The sequence below is a fragment of the Ambystoma mexicanum genome, chromosome 5q (assembly GCF_040938575.1).
Source record: "Ambystoma mexicanum isolate Mex_15411 chromosome 5q, UKY_AmexF1_1, whole genome shotgun sequence".
NCBI classification, from domain to species: Eukaryota; Metazoa; Chordata; class Amphibia; order Caudata; family Ambystomatidae; genus Ambystoma; species Ambystoma mexicanum.
This window is the reverse complement of record NC_090933.1, coordinates 1118029836-1118050388: the sequence shown is the minus strand read 5'-3', so window position 1 is coordinate 1118050388 and position 20553 is coordinate 1118029836. Positions and strand designations below refer to the sequence as shown.

At 49.5% G+C, this 20553-nt stretch overlaps 1 protein-coding gene across 5 annotated transcripts in view; it reads left to right on the top strand.

The window, feature by feature from the left end:
• The window catches only part of ASAP1 (ArfGAP with SH3 domain, ankyrin repeat and PH domain 1), a 2617237-nt gene that overhangs the window by 1204724 nt on the left and 1391960 nt on the right, over positions 1-20553 (top strand). For all 5 annotated transcript variants that reach the window (XM_069621633.1, XM_069621635.1, XM_069621634.1 and 2 more), the window contains one exon: positions 11739-11872. In XM_069621633.1, the coding sequence (XP_069477734.1) occupies positions 11739-11872 (134 nt within the window). The remainder of the gene's footprint in view (positions 1-11738; positions 11873-20553) is intronic.

Here is a 20553-nt window from a genome sequence, read left to right as displayed (position 1 = left end):
AGATTTTCTTACACCCTATGGGATTGTTTGTCCATGTCGGCTGATCACATTCCGAAAGGAGAGGAAAGGGTTGGCGTCCTGAATTTAGTTAAGATGGTAAGGAGGCGATGGGAGAATGTCTCCAATCAGGATTGGATACTGCTGACAGCATCAGCAGATCCATGGCTGCAAGCACCATACTGTGCAGGTTTGCATGGTTGAGAAAGTCGGGGTTTGCACCGGATGTGCAAGCTAGACTGTTCAGCATGCCCTTCGACGGCTGGAGGTTGTTCAGCAGGAAGGCGGATGAGAGTTTGGAGAAGCTGCAGACCTCTAAGGCGGCGGCTAAGTCCATTAGCGCCTCCATTCAACAACCTCAACACCCCTACTCTGGCTCATCTGCCTGGAGGGGCCGTTCTTTTCGCTTCTATTCCTCAGTTGGTAGAGGAAGACGACAGGCCGGACAAAGGGGGCAAAGAAGATTCTCTCGTGGTGGACGAGGAAGGGGTGCTAAATCAGCTCCAGCAGCGGCATCTTTACCCTCAGCCGCCTCTAAGCCACTCTGATCTCTCAGCATCTGAATGAATGGCGGGGCATTACTTCAGATGCTTGGGCACCGGATACAGTAGCTCAGGGTTACTGCCTTCCTTTTATAAAAAGGCCTCAGGATCATCCACCGGGAACCAACTCGGTCAAAATTCCAGATCCGCTCCTTGTGCAGGAGATTTTAACCCTGCTAGAGAAAGGTGCAAAAGAATATGTACCTGTAGCGGAGAGGAACAATGGTTGGTATCCCCCTTACTGTCTCATTCCCAAGAAGGACGGAGGATTGTTGAGACCCATCTTGGACTTAAGAAACTTGAACAAGTTCCTCAGGAAGGACAAGTTCAAGATGGTTACCCTTTCTCAGATCCTTCAGGCTCTCCAACTCTAAGACTGGTTGGTATCATTGGACCTTCAGGATGCTTACTTTCACATGCCGATCAATCTCAAGCACAGAAAGTACCTGAGGTCCGCGGTTGGCGGTTCTCACTATCAGTTCTGAGTACTGCCATTCGAGCTGACCTCCGCCCGAGGGTTTTCACCAAGCTGATGCCGGTAGTGGCAGCAAGCCTCAGGAGAGGGGGGGATTCACGTCTATCTCTACCTGGACGACTGGTTGATCTGGGCTCGTTCACCCGAGCAAGACCAGGAACATCTCAGTATCACCTGCCACTCCCTACACAGACTGGGATTCTCCCTCAATTACAAGAAGTCCCATATGATACCATTCCAAAGACTCCAATTCATCAGCGCGGTCTTGGATAATTCCTCGGGGAAAGCCTCTCCTCCCGAGGTGAGAGCTCAACACATTCAGCAGATGGTAGCAAAATTCCAAGATGCCCAACATCAGCCTTAGATTTTCTGCGGTTGCTCGGTCTCATGGCATCCTGCATATTCCTGGTTGAGAATGAGATCTCTTCAATGGGCTCTCAGAACTCAGTGGTCCCAATTTTCAGGGAATATTTTGGATCAACTGCAAGTTCCAAGCAGAGTTGCTCAAGACCTTCTTTGGTGGGCTTGCAAGGACAACATTCTCAAGGCACAGTCTTTTTGGCAACCATGGCCGGCGATAACGGTAGTGACGGATGCCTCACTCATGGGGTGGGGGAGTCCACACCAAACAAACTAACAATCAGTGGTCTTTGGTCTCCATCGGAGTCCAAACTACACATCAACCTTTTGGATCTGAGGGCAATCAGACTAGCGCTGAAGGCCTTTCTGCCCTCTGTACGCGGAAAGAATGTCCTGATAATGACAGGCAACACATCGGAGAGGACCTCAACAAGAGAGGAGTTGTAAGGTCACTACCACTGTGCAGAGAGGCAATGCAGCTCTGGTTCTGGTCAATACAGGATGGAATCTCTCTGTCGGCAGTTCACCTAGCCAGAGAGCAGAACACGGCGGCGGACATTCTGAGCTGGCAGAGCAGTCTCCCACGAATGGGAACTAGCTCAGGAAGTCCTTCAGGAGATCTTCACCCTTTGGGGAGCCCCTCAAGTAGATCTGTGCGCGGCCGCTGTCAACAGGAAGTGTGACCAGTACTGCCCAAGGGAACGTGTTCGTAGTGGACTGGGAATTTCCAATCTTGTCTGCGTTTCCTCCAGTCCCTGTGATTCCTCGCATAATCAGGAGGCTGAGAACTTTCTGGAAAGCCATTATCCTAATTGCCCCGCTTTGGGCCAGGAGGACATGGTACCCAGACCTTCTAGACATGTTATCTGCCCTCCAATACGTCTTCCACAAAGAGAGCATTTTCTCTCGCAAGTGGAAGGTCGGGTTCTCCATCCAGAGGTCAAGACACTCAGCCTTCACGTATGGTCTCTGAGAGTTTGAGATATAAGGATTGGGACCTCCCGGATGACATAATGGAGATTTTGCTTTCAGCTGAAGGCCAGCAACCAAATCCTTGTACCAGTGTTGTTGGAATACATTCAGTAACTGGTGCAGGGAGAAGCATATGGACCCTTTTCAATGTGACACTGCTATGGTGCTTTCTTTTCTGTTACATCTGGCTAATCTAGGGCTCCAGATTGGAACCATAAAAGGATACCTGGTGGCGCTTTCCAATTTTAAGCGCTCCTCTGAAGAGGTCTCCTGTTTCAAAATGGCTTTAATTGTTCAATGTCTGAAGGGACTCACTAATGTGTATCCTTCAGTCTGATTTCATGTCCCTGCTTGGGATTTAAGCCTTGTGTTAAATTTTCTAACTTGTATACCTTTTGAGCCTTTACATTCCTGCCCGTTAAGGCTCTTAACTCTGAAAACAGCACTTCTTGTGGCATTAACATCAGCCCGCAGGGTGAGTGAGTTGCAGGCTCTTTCATGCAAGCCCCTGTATACTACGTTTCATAGGGTTAAACCATCATTTCTGCCGAAAGTAGTCTCTGACTTCCATCTGTCACAGAAGGTAACACTCCCAACTTTCTACCCTCCTCCTCATTTGGGCAAAGAGGAAGAATGGCTGTGTAGGCTAGACCAAAAAAGGGCTCTGAGCTTTTATATTACAAGAATAGTAACATTTTGCCATGATGATCAACTATTTGTGTGATATCCGGTCCTAAATTGGTCCTGGCAGTAAATAAACCATATCCCGGTGGATCACACTGGCTATTGGAAAGTGCTACAGACTGGCTGGAAAGGACCCGCCGGAAGGGCTTTGAGCTCATTCCACGAGGGGCATGGCAAATTCTGCAGCTCTTCAAAGTGGTGGCCCTGTAATTGACATCTGCTCAGCGGCAACTCGAGCGTCAATTCATACTTTTGTTAAGCATTACTTCTTGGACTCCTCTTCCACTCAAGAAGGTTTCTTTGCTAAAACAGTCCTTCATTACATTCACAATGAATCTAAATAGTACTCCTCCAAATAGTCACTGCTTTGGGAGTCTATCAAAGATGAGGAAACGTGGGAGGACACAATCCATTACTTACCAAGTGGTAACGTTCTTTCGACTGGATGTTCCTCCCACGTATTCATCGCCTCTCCCAGCCTACCCCGCCGTACAATTTACATGTTTTACACTCTGCGTTCCCTGAGAGCTTGCGCTCTTGGGTACGCCTGGTTAGTTCCTCGATATATGGAACGAAAAACCAGAACTGAAGCCAATGTGCACTGCACAAGCTATTTATACTACTGATGACGTTGACGCTCCACGGCGGCCATTGAGGGACATCGATGCCACAACATCATGCACAGCGGCACAGCGCCCTCAGCTGAGAATTTGTTTTTCCGAAGCAGCAAAGCTGACGAGATACGAACATCAAAGATGACGAAATACGTTGGAGGAACATCCAGTCGAAAGAACGTTACCAGTTGTTAAGTAACTTGTTTGCCTCTCCTTGCACAACAGATCTGGAACTGGTGTGTCAGACACATTTTCATTCAAGCACTGCACATGCCGGGGATCACAACTATATGGCAGATAACTCTCAGCAGAGTGCTTCTGCAAGAACACAAATGGGAACTCAACACAAACGTACTCGCATATTTTGAAAGCTCTGTCCCATCAGAATGGTGATCCAACCACCAGTCAAGCTCCACCCTATTCCAACCTTAATATTCCAGAAACAGGCTCCTGTAAAAAGCCAAAGCCCCCACACAGCGAACTTGGCAGCCTGGCTCTTGACGTCAGTATGACCACTTACCCGATGCATCGACATCTTTTGGGAGGCAAGAAAACCCAGAACTCGACACTGCAACTATAATGTATGTGGTTGGTAATCTGGTATTCAAGCAAAAGCAGTCCAGTTAACTGTCCACCTGTTGTTGTTACATAAAAGCTGTACCTCCTTGACTTGGGATTAGTTTACAACTCCCTTAAAGTTTACTTGGCAGTGCTAGCAGTATACACCACGTCACAACATAAGCTGTCCTAGTGGAAGAGTGTCGTCAAAGCATTTATGGAAGATATCAAGCACATGTACCCACCGCTCGTACACCCTCTGCATGGGTGGGAAATTAATATGGATTTCCAAAGCCTCATTTGAACCAATATATAGAGTACCTTTAATGGAGCTCACTTACGAAGGTGCATTCCTAATTGCAGTCACATCCATCACGATAGATTAGCAAACTACAAGCCTTCGGTCAAAGAGCCTTTCTTCACGGTTCATAGGCATAAAGTACTTTTAAGAACGCTTCATGCATTTTAAATTTCATGTCAACCAGTACATCATATTACCTTCATTCTTCCCAAATCCAAAAAGAAGGGGAGGAAAAGCACATCACGCTTTAGATTAGCAGTAACTTTCTGTAACCGGAGGAGAGAGAGATCCATTTACTAAACCACCATTGCAAGATGGTGTAAGTGCTTTCCATCGATGATGGCCCCGTCGATGAGTCTCGTCAACCTCATCTACGGTACCATTGCCAAGAGCTTCGTAAACAGTTCTGTCGACAACAGTTGCCATTGCACAGTCTTCCACAGCGACCATCAAGCAGCCCTTGTTTACACTGGCTCCTTATGTTCCTCCAGCTATTACAGGTCCCTCCTGAAGAAAATCGGGAGCATGTTATCGACACAGATTTTGAGGGTCCAGAAAGCGTTTTACCCCCTGACAAAATTGGTACTTTCCATACCATTGTGTCCAATGCCAGCAGGATGTTCGATTTGCTCCCCACGGAAGAAAGGCAGGAAAGCTTCCTATACTTGCTGAGGGAACGACCGAGAGACTGTCATCTCAACCATCTTGGACAAAATTTGGGAGGATGGTCTTCTAACCAAGAAGAATCCCTTTACAGCCCCTCCCCAAAGGACAGACATGAAAAGAAATATAGGGTGCCGGACAATACCACCAAATGCCTCCATATGCAGCCCGGACTGTCATGTCAACAGCGTCCCACAGGTGCTCAGTTTACCCCTCTTCTCCATGTTCGGTGCCACCGGATAAGTAAGGAAGACAGCTGGACGGCTTTTAGAAAATGGATTGTGTTAATAGCTGCCATCACAGTCAAGGTGGCCAACTCTTTGATGATTTTGTCCCGTTGGGACAAAATCTTTTTCAGTGAAATTAAAATAACGAAAACAGGTTGAATGTATTTCTCTCTTTTTTTTTAATTTGGGGGTTTCCCCACAAAACCCTCTGTTCATGCAGCTTTATTACCCAGCCATCAAACCCCACCACCCTTGTTAATCCCTCACTGCACCCCCATATGTACTTTTACCAACAATTTGACATTTTTTTCGTTATTCATGTTTCACTGAAAAAGCTTTTTTGTATTTCTTTTCTGTTTTTAACACTGTAGAACATCTGTGTGATTCATCGTAGCCAGCCCCCACTACCAGTTCAAGGCTGTGCCATGTGGCCTCGGGTCAGCACTGCTAGTCTTCACAAAATGCCTGGCTCAAGCTGAAGTCACCTGCGTCGTATCGGGGTACATGTTTATCCCTAGCTCGATGATTGATTGGCTGGTCAGGATACCATACTTTCCTCAAGACCATCTACACACCAGGACCACGATAAGCTGCTTATCCTTGCTGGGAGTCTCCATAAATTACAAGTCCTGCTTCCTTACTCCCTGGAAGATGCTGTTTCTGGGAGCCCAGCTGAACAGGATTTCTTGGAGCACTAACCCGTCTCCTGACAAGGTGAAGGCCATTCCGGCGAAGACTTGCCTACTCTCCAGGAAACAAGTGACATCTGTCTGGGGAGACCCTTCTTGCCTTGCCACACACCCTTCTCTGGGGGGCTGGTTATACAGACTGCCACTATTTTCACCAGACCAGTGGCATCCACTTCCAATCTGCCTGCGGACAGAGGGGAAGAAAACAGATGCATTGGCCAGGAAAGTGTTCACCTCTGGCAGCATGGTGCTCAAAGCCACAAACGTTGCCTGTGGATTTGCAAACTATTCCTTCAGCTTTTCGAAAGCTGTGGAACATGCTGCTGAATACGTCCTTGAGGGTGCCATGCAGGAACAGATTTTTGCAGCTTGTGGAGGATGGGAAGGAGGGATCCAAGCAGTCATTGCAAACAGGCCTGGGCGTAGCGGACTGTGTTGGCCGATCAATGGGTTCAGCAGTAGTAATGAGACAGCAGGCCTACCTGAAGACTTCTGGCTTCTCCCCGAATGTTCAGAACAGATTGCTGGACATGCCCTTTGAGTGAGACCTGCTTTTTGGACAGAAAGCTGACAAAGCCTTGAAAAGGTTTAAGGAATCCAGGTTGGCTGCTAAATCACTGGGCCTAGCGGTGCAGCCGGCCAATCCTGCCTTCAGCTTTGCCTCCCGAGGCAGGGGCTATAGCCGTTACGTACCCTATGGAATGGAGGCACAGCTCCCGTAAGCTAGGCAGGGGCAGAGGTGCTTCTCGCATCCCAGAAGGGGCAGAGTGGCCTCTATGGACCAACAAGCAGCAGCAGCGGAGACGACTCCCGCAGCCTCTAAGCTGCATTGATTTCCCCTCCGATGCACTTGTTGGCAGGGCATTGGCCCCAGTGGCAGGAGATCTCCGACTCCTGGGCCTTGCAACTGATTCAGTGGGGTTATTGTCTGCCCTTTCTAAAAAGAACACCGGACAGACTCCCCCATCCCCCTATCCAACCATGACAGGAGCTCCAGGAAGAACTGAGAGCCCTGTTGTCAAAGGGTGCCATGGAAGAGGTACCTCCTGAACATTGTATCGGGCTGGTATTCCCGTTATTTCCTGGTACCCAAGAAGGGAGGAGGTCTCTGTCCCATCCTAGACATCAGGGCTCTAAACAGGTTCCTGAGGAAAGACAAATTCAGAATGGGAACGTTGAGAGAAATTCTCCACACACTCGAATTTCAGGACTGGCTGTTGTCGATAGACCTGCATTACGTTTATTTCCATGTGGCAATACACCAAAAGCACGGGAAGTTCCTAAGGTTCCACATAGGGGACAAGCACTATCAGTTCAAGGTGCTGCGCTTTGGGTTGACCTCAGCTCCAAGGGTCTTCACCAAGCTCATGGCGGTAGTCGCGGCTCCCCTCAGGAGATCTGGGCTCCATGTGTTCCCAAACCTGGAGGACTGGCTGATCGGGGGGAAGTCAGCGGGGCATGTTTTGTCTCACCTGCGTGCTACTGCACAGGCTGGACTTCTCCCTCAACTAGAAGTCCAATTTTGACACCAGTTCAGCGGCTCCAGTTCATCTGAGCAGTCCTAGACACTTGGGCAGGGAAAGCTTTTCCTCCCGAGGAGAGAGTCGGCAACATAGCCCAGATGGTGCATTTGTTTCAGAGCCACGCCACCCTTCCTGCGGCTTCCTTCCTCCACCATTTGGGTCTCATAGCCTCCTGTATCTTCGTAATGTCAGAGGCCAGACTGCGCATGTGGTCTCTTCAGTGGCTTCTCAGGGACCAGTGGTCTCAGTATCTGGGATCACCCATGAATCACCTCAGTGTACAACCAGGTAGTCTGCAAACTCGGCTGGTGGGACACACGCAGCAATCTCTTGGCGGGTGAAGGCTCCTAGGCCTCGGGCCAGAGTGTTCACAGCGTTTCTGAAGGGTTTGGGCGCCCACTGCGAGGATTTGCAGGTGAGCGGTCTCTGGTCTCCATCAGAAGCCCAGTGTCACATCAACAGGCTGGAATTGTGGGGCCATCCAGTTAGCCCTGAGGGTCTTTGCCTCATCTCTAAGAATGAAGCATGTCCTCATCCTGGCAAACACGGTGGCCATGCACTACCTCAACAAGCAGGGTGGTGTGCACTCCTGCACCATTCTGCACAGGGGCGGTTCAGCTGTGGTTCTGGTTACGGGAGAACCAAATCTCAGTCTTGGCAGTTCATCTGGCAGGTACAGAGAACACCTTGCCAGATGCTCTGAGCAGACAGAGCACAGTCTCACACGAGGGGGAAGTGTGCCAGGATGTCCTAGAGGTCGTCTGCGCTTGCTGTGGTACCCCAGCAGTGGATATAGTCACCACGAGGTCCAACAGGAAGTGCAAACAGTTTTTCTTGAGGGAATTCCCAGCGAATGGCGTACTGGGGGGGGGTGTTTCTGGTGGATTGAACCTTCCCTCTCCACTACGCCTTCCCCCCTGATTCCCATCATCCCTTGGGTTCTCAGGAGGTTGAGATTTCGAGCGACCATTATCTTGATCGCCTCGGACTGGGTAGGAGAATGTGGTACTACGATCTCTTGAATCTGACCATCTATCTGTCTCACTGGTTGCCTCAGTGTCCGGATCTTCTGACCCAGTCGGAGGGTCGAGCACTCCACCGACCCCGGATTCCCTCAACCTACATGTGTGGCTCTTGAGAGGATGCGGTATGATGACTCAGACGTCTCAGAGGAGGTACTTAAGGTGTTTCTGGCTGCAAAAAGACTGTCTTCAAGATCTCTGTACGCGTGCAAGTGGAGAAGATTTTAGACGTGGTGCAAGGTCCGATAGATTGACCCGATCGATTGCCCTACCACCACAGTGATGTAATTATTTTTGTCACTGGCCTCTTTAGGCCATCAGGTTACCACAGTCAAAGGGTATTTGGCGTCCCTATCCATGTTCAAAAAGTCCTCAGAACAAGGTTCCTTCTTTACTATTCCAGTCATGGCCCAGTTCCTGAAGGGCCTTCTCAATATGTTTTTGTCAACCGCTTTTGTTGTCCCAGATTGGGATCTTAATCTGCTTTTGGCCTACTTGATGGTGGCTCAGTTTGAGCCTATGCGCTCTTGTTCTTTTTTTGCGGTGTTATCCCTCAAGACCGCCTTCTTGGTTGCAATCACATCTGCTAGGAGGGTTAGCGAGCTGCAAGCCTTGTGCTGAAAACCTCCTTTTCTAAAGTTCTTCTGTGAGAAAGTCTCTCTCAAAATCAGTCCCAGGTTCCTTCCTAAGGTGGTTTAAGAGTTTCAGCTGTACCAGTCTATCGATTTGCCTGTCTTTTACCCTCTGCCACATTCCTCAAAAGAGGAACAGCAGTTTCACTGCCTTGACCCCATGAGAGCTTTAAACTTCTATGTTTCTCGAACATCTGAGTTTAGGAAGTTACACCAGTGGTTTGTGGCCAATCTTTGTCTCGAAAGGATCTTTCCATAACTAAACAAACTCTGTCGCAGTGGATTATTCTGTGCATATACAAGTGTTACCACTCAGCAGGCACATAGCTTCCATCGGGCATTAGGGCTCACTCAACCAGAGGAGTTTCAGCCTCTGCAGCCCTCCAAAGAGTGGTTCCCGTTAGGAACATTTGCAGTGCAGCCACTTGGTCATCTTTACATAAATTCACCAAACACTATGCCTTGGATGTTGCACGGGAAGCTGATGCACGATTTGGTAGGGTGGTTCTACGGAATCTACTTGTTTAAAATGTATGCCCTCCTCCTTTAGTGTAACTGCTTAGGGAGTTTATCGAGGTGAGGAATCTCCGGGCGAAAAGCAATCCATTGAAGGAAAAATTACTCACTGTAATGATCTTTTTATGGTTTCTTCTCCCGCAGATTCCTCATCAACCCTCCCATCTGTTCCTCCTCAGAAGGTTCTGTGGCTTGTCGATTCTGTCCAAACGATAAGACATCTGGTGATGGCTCTTAGATGACAGCTTCTGTCTTATTTAAATTAAAAATTATAATAATCATTTTTCAATCATTGTTGTGTGTGATCACCCTTTGGGTGTATCCTTGTTAAGTTTTTACCGGCTGATTAGCCTCTTCCGCATGCACGGGGGAAATAAATGGAGGAACTGAAGCATGGGGCGTAGTGACGTGCTATATATACCTCACCTGACGCCACTTCCGGGGCCGAGAGTCGAGGTCCTCTATGCCCCCAGGCGAAAAGTTTACGAGCAGCAGAGATGGATGATGGATATCTATCAAGATGAGGAATCTGCGGGAGAAGAATCCATAGAACGATCAATACAGTGAGTAATTTCTCCTTCTCATGTGCCGTCCACAAGGCTCTTGAATGAATTGGGACAAATTCCCATGTTTCAAGATTGCAGGGATGGCCTTGCGAGAAAGCTTGTGCACAGTCAACAGTTTCAAGCTATTCTAGTAAGTGGAAGCAGTCTACTTCATGGTGTACAATGTTGATCCGTTGCGCAAGACACAGGATGTGCTACCATACCTGCTGTAACTAGCATGCAGTGCCCTAGCGTATTCTTCAATTAAGGTCCGGATGGCCGCAATATCAAGATTCACCAATACCTCCTGTACACCCTTGCTGTGGTTGCAGAACCTAATCAATTTCTCAAAGGTCTTTTTAGTACGTTTCCACCAGTGCTATACCCGCCCCTACCTGGGGACTCAATGTGGTTCTTTCTAAACTCATTCCCCCCACCACCCTTTGAGCCCTTAAACAAGGTAGAAAACAAATTCCCGTCCTGGAAATCTGCATTTCTGGTTGCTATTTCCTCTGCCAGGAGAGTGGCAGTGATCCAAGTTCTGTCCTGTAAATCGCCCCATTTTGTCTTCAATTCCAATGTACAGCTACCTACTAATACCTTCATTCAGAAGGCTCCTTGGTCCTTATGTAGCCTGCACCAAACAATTTTGCAAGTCATCCCAGCTGATTGTAGCTTTTGGTCCCATGGCAGTGGCCAAAGGATTTTCTAAAGCCTCCATTTCCAAATGGTTGTCTGCCTGCATTTCATTCTGCCATTGCATCGCCAACAGGCCACTTCTGGGTAGGCTGAGGGTGCACTCCACCAGGGCCATCTCTTCTGCCACAGCTTTCTGGTCTGGGGTCACGATGTAGGACATAAGTAGAGCACCGAAGTGGAGATCGATACATACATTCACAAGATTCTACTGCATAGATAATCAGCGGAGGAGTCACCGGTCGGGCAGGCTTTACTTCGCCATCTACTCACATGCAGGTGAGCCTTGTACTCCTCCCTTTTTGTATTGTATGTTTATATGGTTACTCCATTGTGATTTATTCATACGGCATGTGAATCTGTGAGAAGAAAAAATGCCATTGAACAGTAGTTACAAGTAAGTAACTTATTCCTTGCATGGCACATTTTCGCACACAGTGCATTTTTTCTGTAATTGTCTGCAATGAATGTGGTTTTGTTTGTTTGATTGCTTTGCTACTGTCTCAATTACATTCTTCTACATAGCCCCAGTGCACTATTTTGTTGGCGTGTTATATCGCGTTTTTTCATATTTTCCCTTCATTTAAGGTTATGTTTGAAATATGGTATTTTTTTTTGTAACGCATGATTGTGATGAAATGGCTAAGAAGACTCGACTGGTGCTGTGAAAATAAATTTCCTTAACATATCCAAGACCAAAATATTTGACTTTTGTTTTACAGACCCTACGTGGCTTTCAACAAACCTTGGCATTTTAACCTGTATAGAATGTTCAGGAATACATAGAGAAATGGGTGTTCATATTTCTAGAATCCAATCTTTGGAATTAGACAAGTTAGGAACCTCTGAACTCTTGGTAAGTAGTGGCGGTTTTGGTAATCTTTCTCAACTTCTTTACCCCATTTTTTTTTATAAGTGTTCATTGGTATCTGCATGTTCGTTTCTCTACTGGGCAGATGTCTTCAAAAACTACATCTTCATCAGTAATTAACAGTGTCACACTCGGGGGTCCTTTACATGAGAGCAACTACCCCAAAGAATGGTATCTTTCGGGGTGGTGTGGCTAAACGTGGAGGCCGTTGGATTACTCTCCGGTGAGCTACTGCATTCGAGCATGTTCTTTATGCCGTAACCCGCAATGCAATTATCTAATTCCAGCTGGAAAGTTGGGGAGAGGCAGCTGAACTCATGGCTGAGCACCCCTGAAATTTCAGAGCAGTTTGTTGGAGAGCCGAGAACGGGCAGCTGAAAATTCCCGGCCTGTAATCGACAAAATGGCAGCCAGGCACTGCTGGTCCATCTAACAGCTGCATCGCTGCATGTGAGGTTGTGGTGATGAGAAAGAACCATAGTCGTGGGGTGGGGGGATGGGGGTGCGGATGGAATCCTGGCTGGCGTTGCTAGGGGGTGGCTAAGGGGCCTATAGCCCCGAGTCTTTTGGTTGTAGCCCCGAGTCTTTTGGTTGTAGCCCCGAGTCTTTTGGTTGTAGCCCCGAGTCTTTTGGTTGTAGCCCCGGGTCTTTTGGTTGTAGCCCCGGGTCTTTTGGCAGTAGCCCCAGATAGAAGCTCCTCAGGTGCTACAACCAAAATGCTAGCTAGCCCCAAGTCCTGCCTGTCCCGACATTAGTTTAGCCCCTGGTCTTTTCCAGACCTAGCAACACCCCTGGTCCTCACTACCGCTCCCGACGCTGGGGTTGGAATGGAGGGTCCAGCGCTCGAATGGCAGCGGGTGTACTGGGGACTGTTAACAAGCCCCCGAGCTTCTGCCGGAGCACACACTATATGGTGGGGCCGCCGACCCGCCCGACGACACGGAACGGAGCCTGCAGTGTCCTGGAGGTGTATAGCTGGCTCCGGAAGGCACGATATGTTAGGGAAAATTCTCTTCTAAAGCTAATTTCCCAAACCTAGTGAGTCCCCCAGCAGCTTTGCTGGATTTTTTTTTTCTTTTTCTCCTGCTAAGAGTGAGACTCTCTTATTCCCACTCTTAGGTATGATTTGAGTAATGTCTCTGACTATTTGTGTGCTTGTGGGCTATGGGGTCCTTTACTCCATAGGGTATCATCTGTTTTTGGTATATGTGTTTCACAGCACCCTCGGTGCAGTAACACAGGGGTGTCATAGTGACCCCCAAACATGACTCCATACCCTGGGACTGACTACTGTCTCCCAGGGCATGTAAAGTCACCATTGACTTTACTAGTCCTAAATTGTGAACAGAACCAGTACAAACCATCATATTGTGGAAGTACTGGAAGGGGTTAATTATATTGCCCCTGGGTCTGTTTTCGAGGGGGCACTGTCCAGTCCCCCCTTGTCGAGTTTCTGGCTGGTGGCAGTGGTTACCACGCAAAATATTCCACCAGAATATTTCCTAGTGGATTTTCCCATTGATTTTAAACGCACCACTTTTTGGTGCAATGTTAAAGCTACCGCCGGTTTATTTATTTAATATTAAATCCACGGTTGGGTCTTTTTGCCAGAACTCTTTTCTAGGCTGTTGAATGGGGGTTTTTCTGCATAAAAGCAGGGCCTTTGGGACTGGAACTTCAGAAGTCGCCACAGGACCTAAGAATGCGAAGATGGAAGAAGCTGAGCCATCTGCAACAACGCCACCACTGGTGGAGCCCTTCTGCAACAACCTCACCACTTTCCGGACGCCAAGAGGAGATCTTCTTATGGAAGAGTCTTCTCCCTCTGAGCTGGTGGGATCAACCAGTTCGCCATTTCGCCTTCCAAAGACATCTCTTGGTCGACTCGCCCGTGCCAAGCACCCCGGCGACCGGATAACGAAGCTTCACTACTTTGACCGCGAATAAAAGGAAAGCACCTTTTACCGATGAACTCCACGGCTGGTCTCTTCCCTGGGCAGTGCAACGACTACAAGGTTCCTCCTCGACGAGATCTTCTTCTCTTCCCCTGGTCAAAACCACAACTTGCATCCACTGCCAGGAACAACTGCCGCCGCTGGAGCTTCCTCTCTTTAAGGTACTGTTTTCCACCTGGCCTCCCTTTCTTGCTAGTGTATTACCTAAAGTGTGTTTTAAATAAATAATGATATACTTTTGATACAAAGCTCTGGTCAGTGTTTGCTTGTTCCACTGTGTTTGTGGCCCTATTGTGTATACTCTATATACTGCCTTACACTTCTTGAGAGAAGTCTGACTGCTCAGCCACAGCCACCAGGTAAATCTGGGTGGTACAGACTGCTACCAATTGGGTTTACTGCTTACTCCTGTAGTCTTAATCTTTTTGCAGCGTTCGGTAGGATCGGAAAGGTGCGCCAGCAGAAGACGTGAAGCGGGTGAGCTACGGAGAGCACTTTCGCTCTCTGGAGGTGCCGGCTCCCGTTCGTGACACACAGGCTACTAATCATAAATGTGGGGAGGTGCACTTTCCTGAAGGAGATGTCAACATTATTGCAAACTGGATCCGGAGCAGCATGCTGAGGAATATAATCAATTATAACACTGTATTTAGCTCTTGATCCAGGGAAGGGAAGTGGGGTAACCCTGCTCCCCGCTGCTGTGCTCCAGTGTCCCTGCTACAGCGTATTCCATTTTTTCCCCTGAACTGGCACACCTGTTCATGCTCCAAAAATGTATTTCTGGTACAATTCATCTTCCTGGGCCCTCTAATAGAGGCATTAATTACTCCCTGCCCACCACTTACACTGGAAAGGCTGATGCCTGTCTGCTACAGAGGAGTGTAAACTGCGAAAGCCTCATCTGGTAACTTACTCAACCAAGGGGGGCTGCAAGTAAGAATCTGGACTCCATCCTGGCTGGGAGCCCACTGCCCCCACCTAATCTGAGCAGTCATTAGGAGACGGCTGCACAGTGTAAGCATTGTCCTGAGTGGGCACGGCAATTGCGTGGTGCCCTCCTTCATCGTGGCAGGCTTGCTCCATGGGGGCAATGAGCCTGGTTGCCTTTTGGGGACAGGATTGGTGGTGGAGGTCTGAGCATGAGAGGCATCGATCGTGACAGGCGGAGAAGACACAGTGCTGACCCAAATCCAGGAAAAGAGGAGGACGACGGTGAAACCTATCAAGAAGTGCGTGTAGAAGGCACGGTATACACCTAAAAGTCATGAGTCCCCGCAGAGGCGCATTGGGAGTGGGACTAGTTGTCCTGGCTGTGGTGTGGGGGCGTCAGTAGGGTTGGCACCGTCAATATTTTGTAGCTCTAAAAGAGTGACCACCCTGAGAGCTGGCATGGCGAGCCAAACAACAAACCAGAAAGGGCCCATTTCAGTGGACATAAAGGCATTCATGCAGGGGTCTGAGGCACAGAAGCACCCGAAGCAGTTGACGGCGGCTCAGATACACTTACCTCCCCATTCACATTCGTAGACCGATGACCCACCAACAAGGAGATCGGACTTAACGGCTCTGCTGCCGGAAAACATTAAAGACACTTTTGCTGACCTTACCAAAGCTATTAGGATCTTAAAAGAAATCTCCTTGCAGTGGTGAGAAGGGTGGACGAAGTAGAAACCGCAGTAAGTAAACAGGGGATGAGCTAGCACAGCAAATGAATTCCTGATGTCCTGACTTGGAGTTCATCTGTATCAGGTGTAGGAGGAAATAATGTGAGCAGTGTGAAAACAAGAGCCAGTACAGTTTCGGGAAGCCCACGAACACTATCTGGAGCTGGCCCAGGCGACATTACTAAAACAAACCTCTGCGAATCGTCACTGGCTGGCACAAGTCCAAGGACATACGATACCGGTGGATGTTCCCATACGGTTTGCATTTGAGTGGAAAGGTCAGCTATACACCATCTCCAGCAGGAGGAGTCCACTGAATTGATGGAGAGGGATGGCGAGCCGAGTTCTAAGGACCCAGATGGGAATCTAGAGGAAAATGTGTCTGCAGCACTGCTCCCCACAGGGAGAAATGGAAGGTGGGCTGTCTGCACCTGAAAGGATGGAGTAAGGGTGGCTGAAACACAGCCCCCACCTTACCGGCGTTGAACAAGGTCAGATAGAGAACACTTGGGAGGTCATGCACCCCGGAAGGGGGGGGTCTTGGGAGATTGACACACTTAACGGCCATGGCAGTGCGAGTAGTACCTGGAAGTTTGGGACAAATTGGGGGGGGGTTCTCACATTTAGAAATAATCTAAGGATGGCAGTGGGGTAGAGTGCTGGAAAATAGTCCCATATTTCCCGGACGGTGTAGTAAACCTCTGTGAATGGAAATTATGTTTATCATGTTGAATTATGAAAGTTTAAAGTTAGTTTGGTGGGGGGGATGATCGGTTTACAGTTTGAGATGGTGGTGGAACGCACGAATACTGGTCGCATTCATAGCAGAGGGTTTCTTTCTGACTTTTTGGGACATGAAGGATTACAATTGGATGATGGCGGCTGAGGTACAATTGGTGTCCCTGAATATTCAGGGCCTAAACTCGCCGATCAAGAGACAACCAATCCTGAGGCGTTTAAGGGAGTTATGCGCCTCTATGGTATGGCTGCAAGAGACGCATATGCTCCCCAAAGATGAGGCTCGTATGATGCATAAAGAGTGCCCCAAACAAAATTTTGCATCTAGGGGCACCAAAAAGAGGGGGGGGTTGCAATTGTGATTGCAAAGGCTACAGACTTTAGCAAGCAATTTCAATATAAATATTCAGAGGGTCGTTACGTGGTCTTGGGGGTGGTGGGTTATTGCTGGGTCAGCTGGTCACCTTTATAGCCTTGTATACGCCAAATGAGAAGCAGGACTAGGGCGACTCCCGCCTCCCGTGGCGTCCTCTTGCACCCCCCGCTATATCTCACCTTTGAGTTACGAATAGCGGGCTCTCCGTCCTGCCACTGTTCGCAGTGGTGCGTCGTAGTTCTAGGATATAGGTAATTCACTGATCCTATTGAAAGTTCCAGACAACTGTGACTCTGGTAAGTCTTATTCCAAATATATGGATAGCTAAGAGTTCAAGTTGCAAAAGTTCACTCTGTACCATTCTTTACAGATTCCCTCTTCGTGCATATGATGGAGCGAGGTTCTTGGTAGCTGGCTTCCCAAGGTAAGATTTGCGCCAGTGCTATGCAAAAGTCTTTCCACCCGATACTGTTTTTCTGAACAACTAACCTGCTGCTTTTATATTCTGCAGGTGCGGAATCTCCTGAACAAAGGCTGCGTGATGAAGAATTGTGAGCCTGCGAGGATTGCTGCCTTCAGGTGAGAGCTGCCTCGTTCAGGATTATAAGTCAGAATGAGGCCTTCCCACTGCTCTGCTAACCTGATGTCTTCTTTCTGTTTTACAGATGCGGCAGTCATGGAGCGGCGATCGAAAGATGAAGTGGAGATCGGGTGATGACGTTCCAGGTATTAGTGCAGCGCTGGACTGCGATGAAGAGCATGTGGTCTGCAAGGCTAATCTGATCTTTCCTTTTCAGTTCTGAAGAAGCGTGGACTCCCGAGCGGCCGTGATGAAGAGTCTGGTAAGTATCTTGTTCTGCTCTTCTTTCTCAGTCTTCTTTGCAGGTACAACTGGACGGGCGTTGCTGATGGCTGGCCTGGAGCTGCAGACACGCTGAGCGTTACACTGCAGGAGTGCAGAATAACGCGAAGCGTGTTCTGTTTGAAGGGTGTGGCTTATATAGTTTTCTGAAAGTAGTTCTCAGGTAAAGTAGTTCCAGCAACCACACCCAAGCAAATAGTCCCACGGCAAATAATCCCTTCACCCTGCCTCATATTGGTTCGCACGTGCCTCTCTGGGTCTGAAACATGCCATGTTGGTGACGGCAGTATGAGCCTGGCGCCAACGGCGCCAGGACTGAGTCCAGGAAGCCCCTGCAAGATTCCTTGGGGCCTTCAAGGCCCCCATGGGACCCAACGCCTTGGGCTTGGTGGTCTGTACCTAATGTTTGGGGGTATGGACCGTGACAGCAAGGTGGTGGTTGGGATTGTAATTGTGTTATGGATGCCTCTTTGGACAAAACGATACTGCCCACCCCTAATGATGGTAGGGACAGGCAAGCGTTGCCATTACTTCTAAGGGAGATGCATCTCATTGAAACATGGCGATTCTTTCATCAGGATATACTCACTATTCTAGCGCACATAGATGGTTCTCACGAATTGACATGGTTTTAGTATCGGACGCCTTCATACTCTTACGTCCCGTCCCCTTTCCTCCATACTACATGCTGTCCCTCGCGAGGGACGGGAGACAGAACCCTTTTCACCAGAAAAATCTTCGTCCCCTCTAAATTTAGAGGGGAGGCGTGGCCCTGGGAGCATGCGCTGCCCTACTCCGCCCTCCGGTGCCACACCTCAGTCCCCTTTTCCGTCTCGACTGGAACGGGCCGAATTCACCAGCGCTCCTGGGTTTGTCTTCGGCCATGTAATTCCATGCGTGGATTCTTCCTCTATTTCTTATTTTGTATTTTTTCAATAGGTACTGAGTCCTCAGACGCCACATCTCCCCCCGGCGCATGTCGACTTAGACAGGGTTCAGCAGGTAACCATCCTGCAACGGGCTCTTCCCAACTTCAGACCCCCACGCCCTCTGCCTACGTTGCCTTGGCGCAGACCACGGTTGGCAAGGCTGTTCGGCGTGCGGCTTGCTGTCCTTGAAAGCGCTGAAGAACAGACTAGCCAGTTCGAGGGAGCTCTTTCAGCAGTCTCCTTCTGAGGATGTCAAGAGCTTCGTGAAGCATCGACCCAGGCCCGAGGTAGGGCCTATATTTTCATCCGCACCCCGTAAGGGAGACTCCTTCCCAGGGACTCTCCTGCGTGGGAGGGACCGGTCTTGTCCTTATACCAACACACACACACCGATGCTGTCACAGCTATCGGCCTTCGGGCTAAGGGGTCCTCGGATCCTCCGGGTGCCAAGGTTGAGGGGCTGCTAGGCTCTGTTATCGGGCTTGCACCTGAGGGGCTCGCCCATGTACCGGCAGAATGGCTGAGGGGCTAGGCCCTGTTACCGGCAGTACGTCGGAGGGGGCGCCTGAACGCAGCTCTAACGACCCCTGGGTCGAGGTTGGTGCCCCTACTGAGCACGTGCCCGAGGAGCGGGGCAAGTCATGCACCTCACACATAAGAGACTTGGCAGAGGCTGGCCCCAACGAGCCGAGCAACACGTAGCAGCCACGTGGTAGGCAGCTCAACAAAATGGCAGACATGCCAGAAAAGGACACCCGTTCGACGCCGCTGCTAGACTTCGGCGAAGAACGAGTATCGAGGTAGGACTGGCATCAACCAGGTACGTGGCCTACGGCCTACACTTCTTATGCGCAGGGCTGTTTTCCCTTGCGTCCGTATGTACAGGGTCGGCAGCGGCCTCAGCTGCATCTAGCTACCCCGCCCTTCTGCCAGAACGAGAATTCCACTACAGACCAACGTGGTGTCCCTTCGCCAAGAAGGGTTGGCTCAAACCCCACTCTCTCCAGCCAGGCAACTGCCACCTGGACGCCAAGTACAGGAGGATGGAGGGGGATACACTCTTGCTCTCCTCACATCCTCAGCCACACTCCTCTGTGATCACTGTAGCATCACTATACTCCAAGCCTCAGTCATCCTCGTCTTTGTCATCTACGGCGCTGTTTGGCAAGGAGGAGAAATCCTTGGCGGCATATGGTAAGAAGCTGTATTCCAATGCTTCCTTGCATCTGCGACAGACCAACGCAGATGCCATGCTGGCAGCCGCGAACCAGAGATTATGGTGGGAAATTGCTGACTTCCTCCCGGAACTCCCCGCCCACCGCCAATCACGTTTTAAGGCGGGGCTAGACGAAGCCAAGCTCGTGGCTCAGGATATCATGGAGTCAACTCTGGCTCACATTGATACCTCTGGACGTGCCATCTCTATTGCCACGGACATGAGAAGCATGGCCTGGCTGCGGGCAACCAAGTTCTACCCAGATGTCCAGGAACATATTCTAGACCTTCCCTTCGAGGGCAGTGACCTCTTTCACTCCAGCACAGGCGAGGAGCTGGCCAAAAAGAAAAGCTCTAAGACGGCTAAGTCTTTATCCATTCTGGCAAAGACCATGCCCAAGGCATACTCCCAGTCTTAGAAACGCTCGGATATGGGTCGCTCATCTGGGGGCTTCCGCAGCTTCCAGAAACGGAGGTCTAGGCAGCCGGAACGCTCGCCAACCCCAAGTCGGCGCAAGAATCAAAAGGGGTTTGGTGGGAGCAAGGGCTTTTTCCAGTCCCCCTCCTTCGCCTCTGCCTCCGAGGGTTAGTGTCATGACGGACCCCTACGGATCCACGTGTCGCCAGTGGTGGGCAGGGTTGCTCTTCATGCACACTTTTGGCGACAGAACTTTGCAGAGCCCTGGATCCTGTCACTAGTCTCCTCAGGGTACCGTCTACCTATTCCTGCCTCTCCTCCCTCCTCTCCTTCTCTCCCGCAAGTTGGGACAGCAACTCTTTTGGTGGAGATTCGGTTGCTCGTCCTGAGCCAGGCCGTGGAGGAAGTCACAGCCTCCCAGTGGGGATCGGGCTTTTACTCCAGGATCTTTGCCATTCAGAAGAAGAACCAGGCTGACCTGAGAGTTGGTTGGACCTTTCCACCCTCAA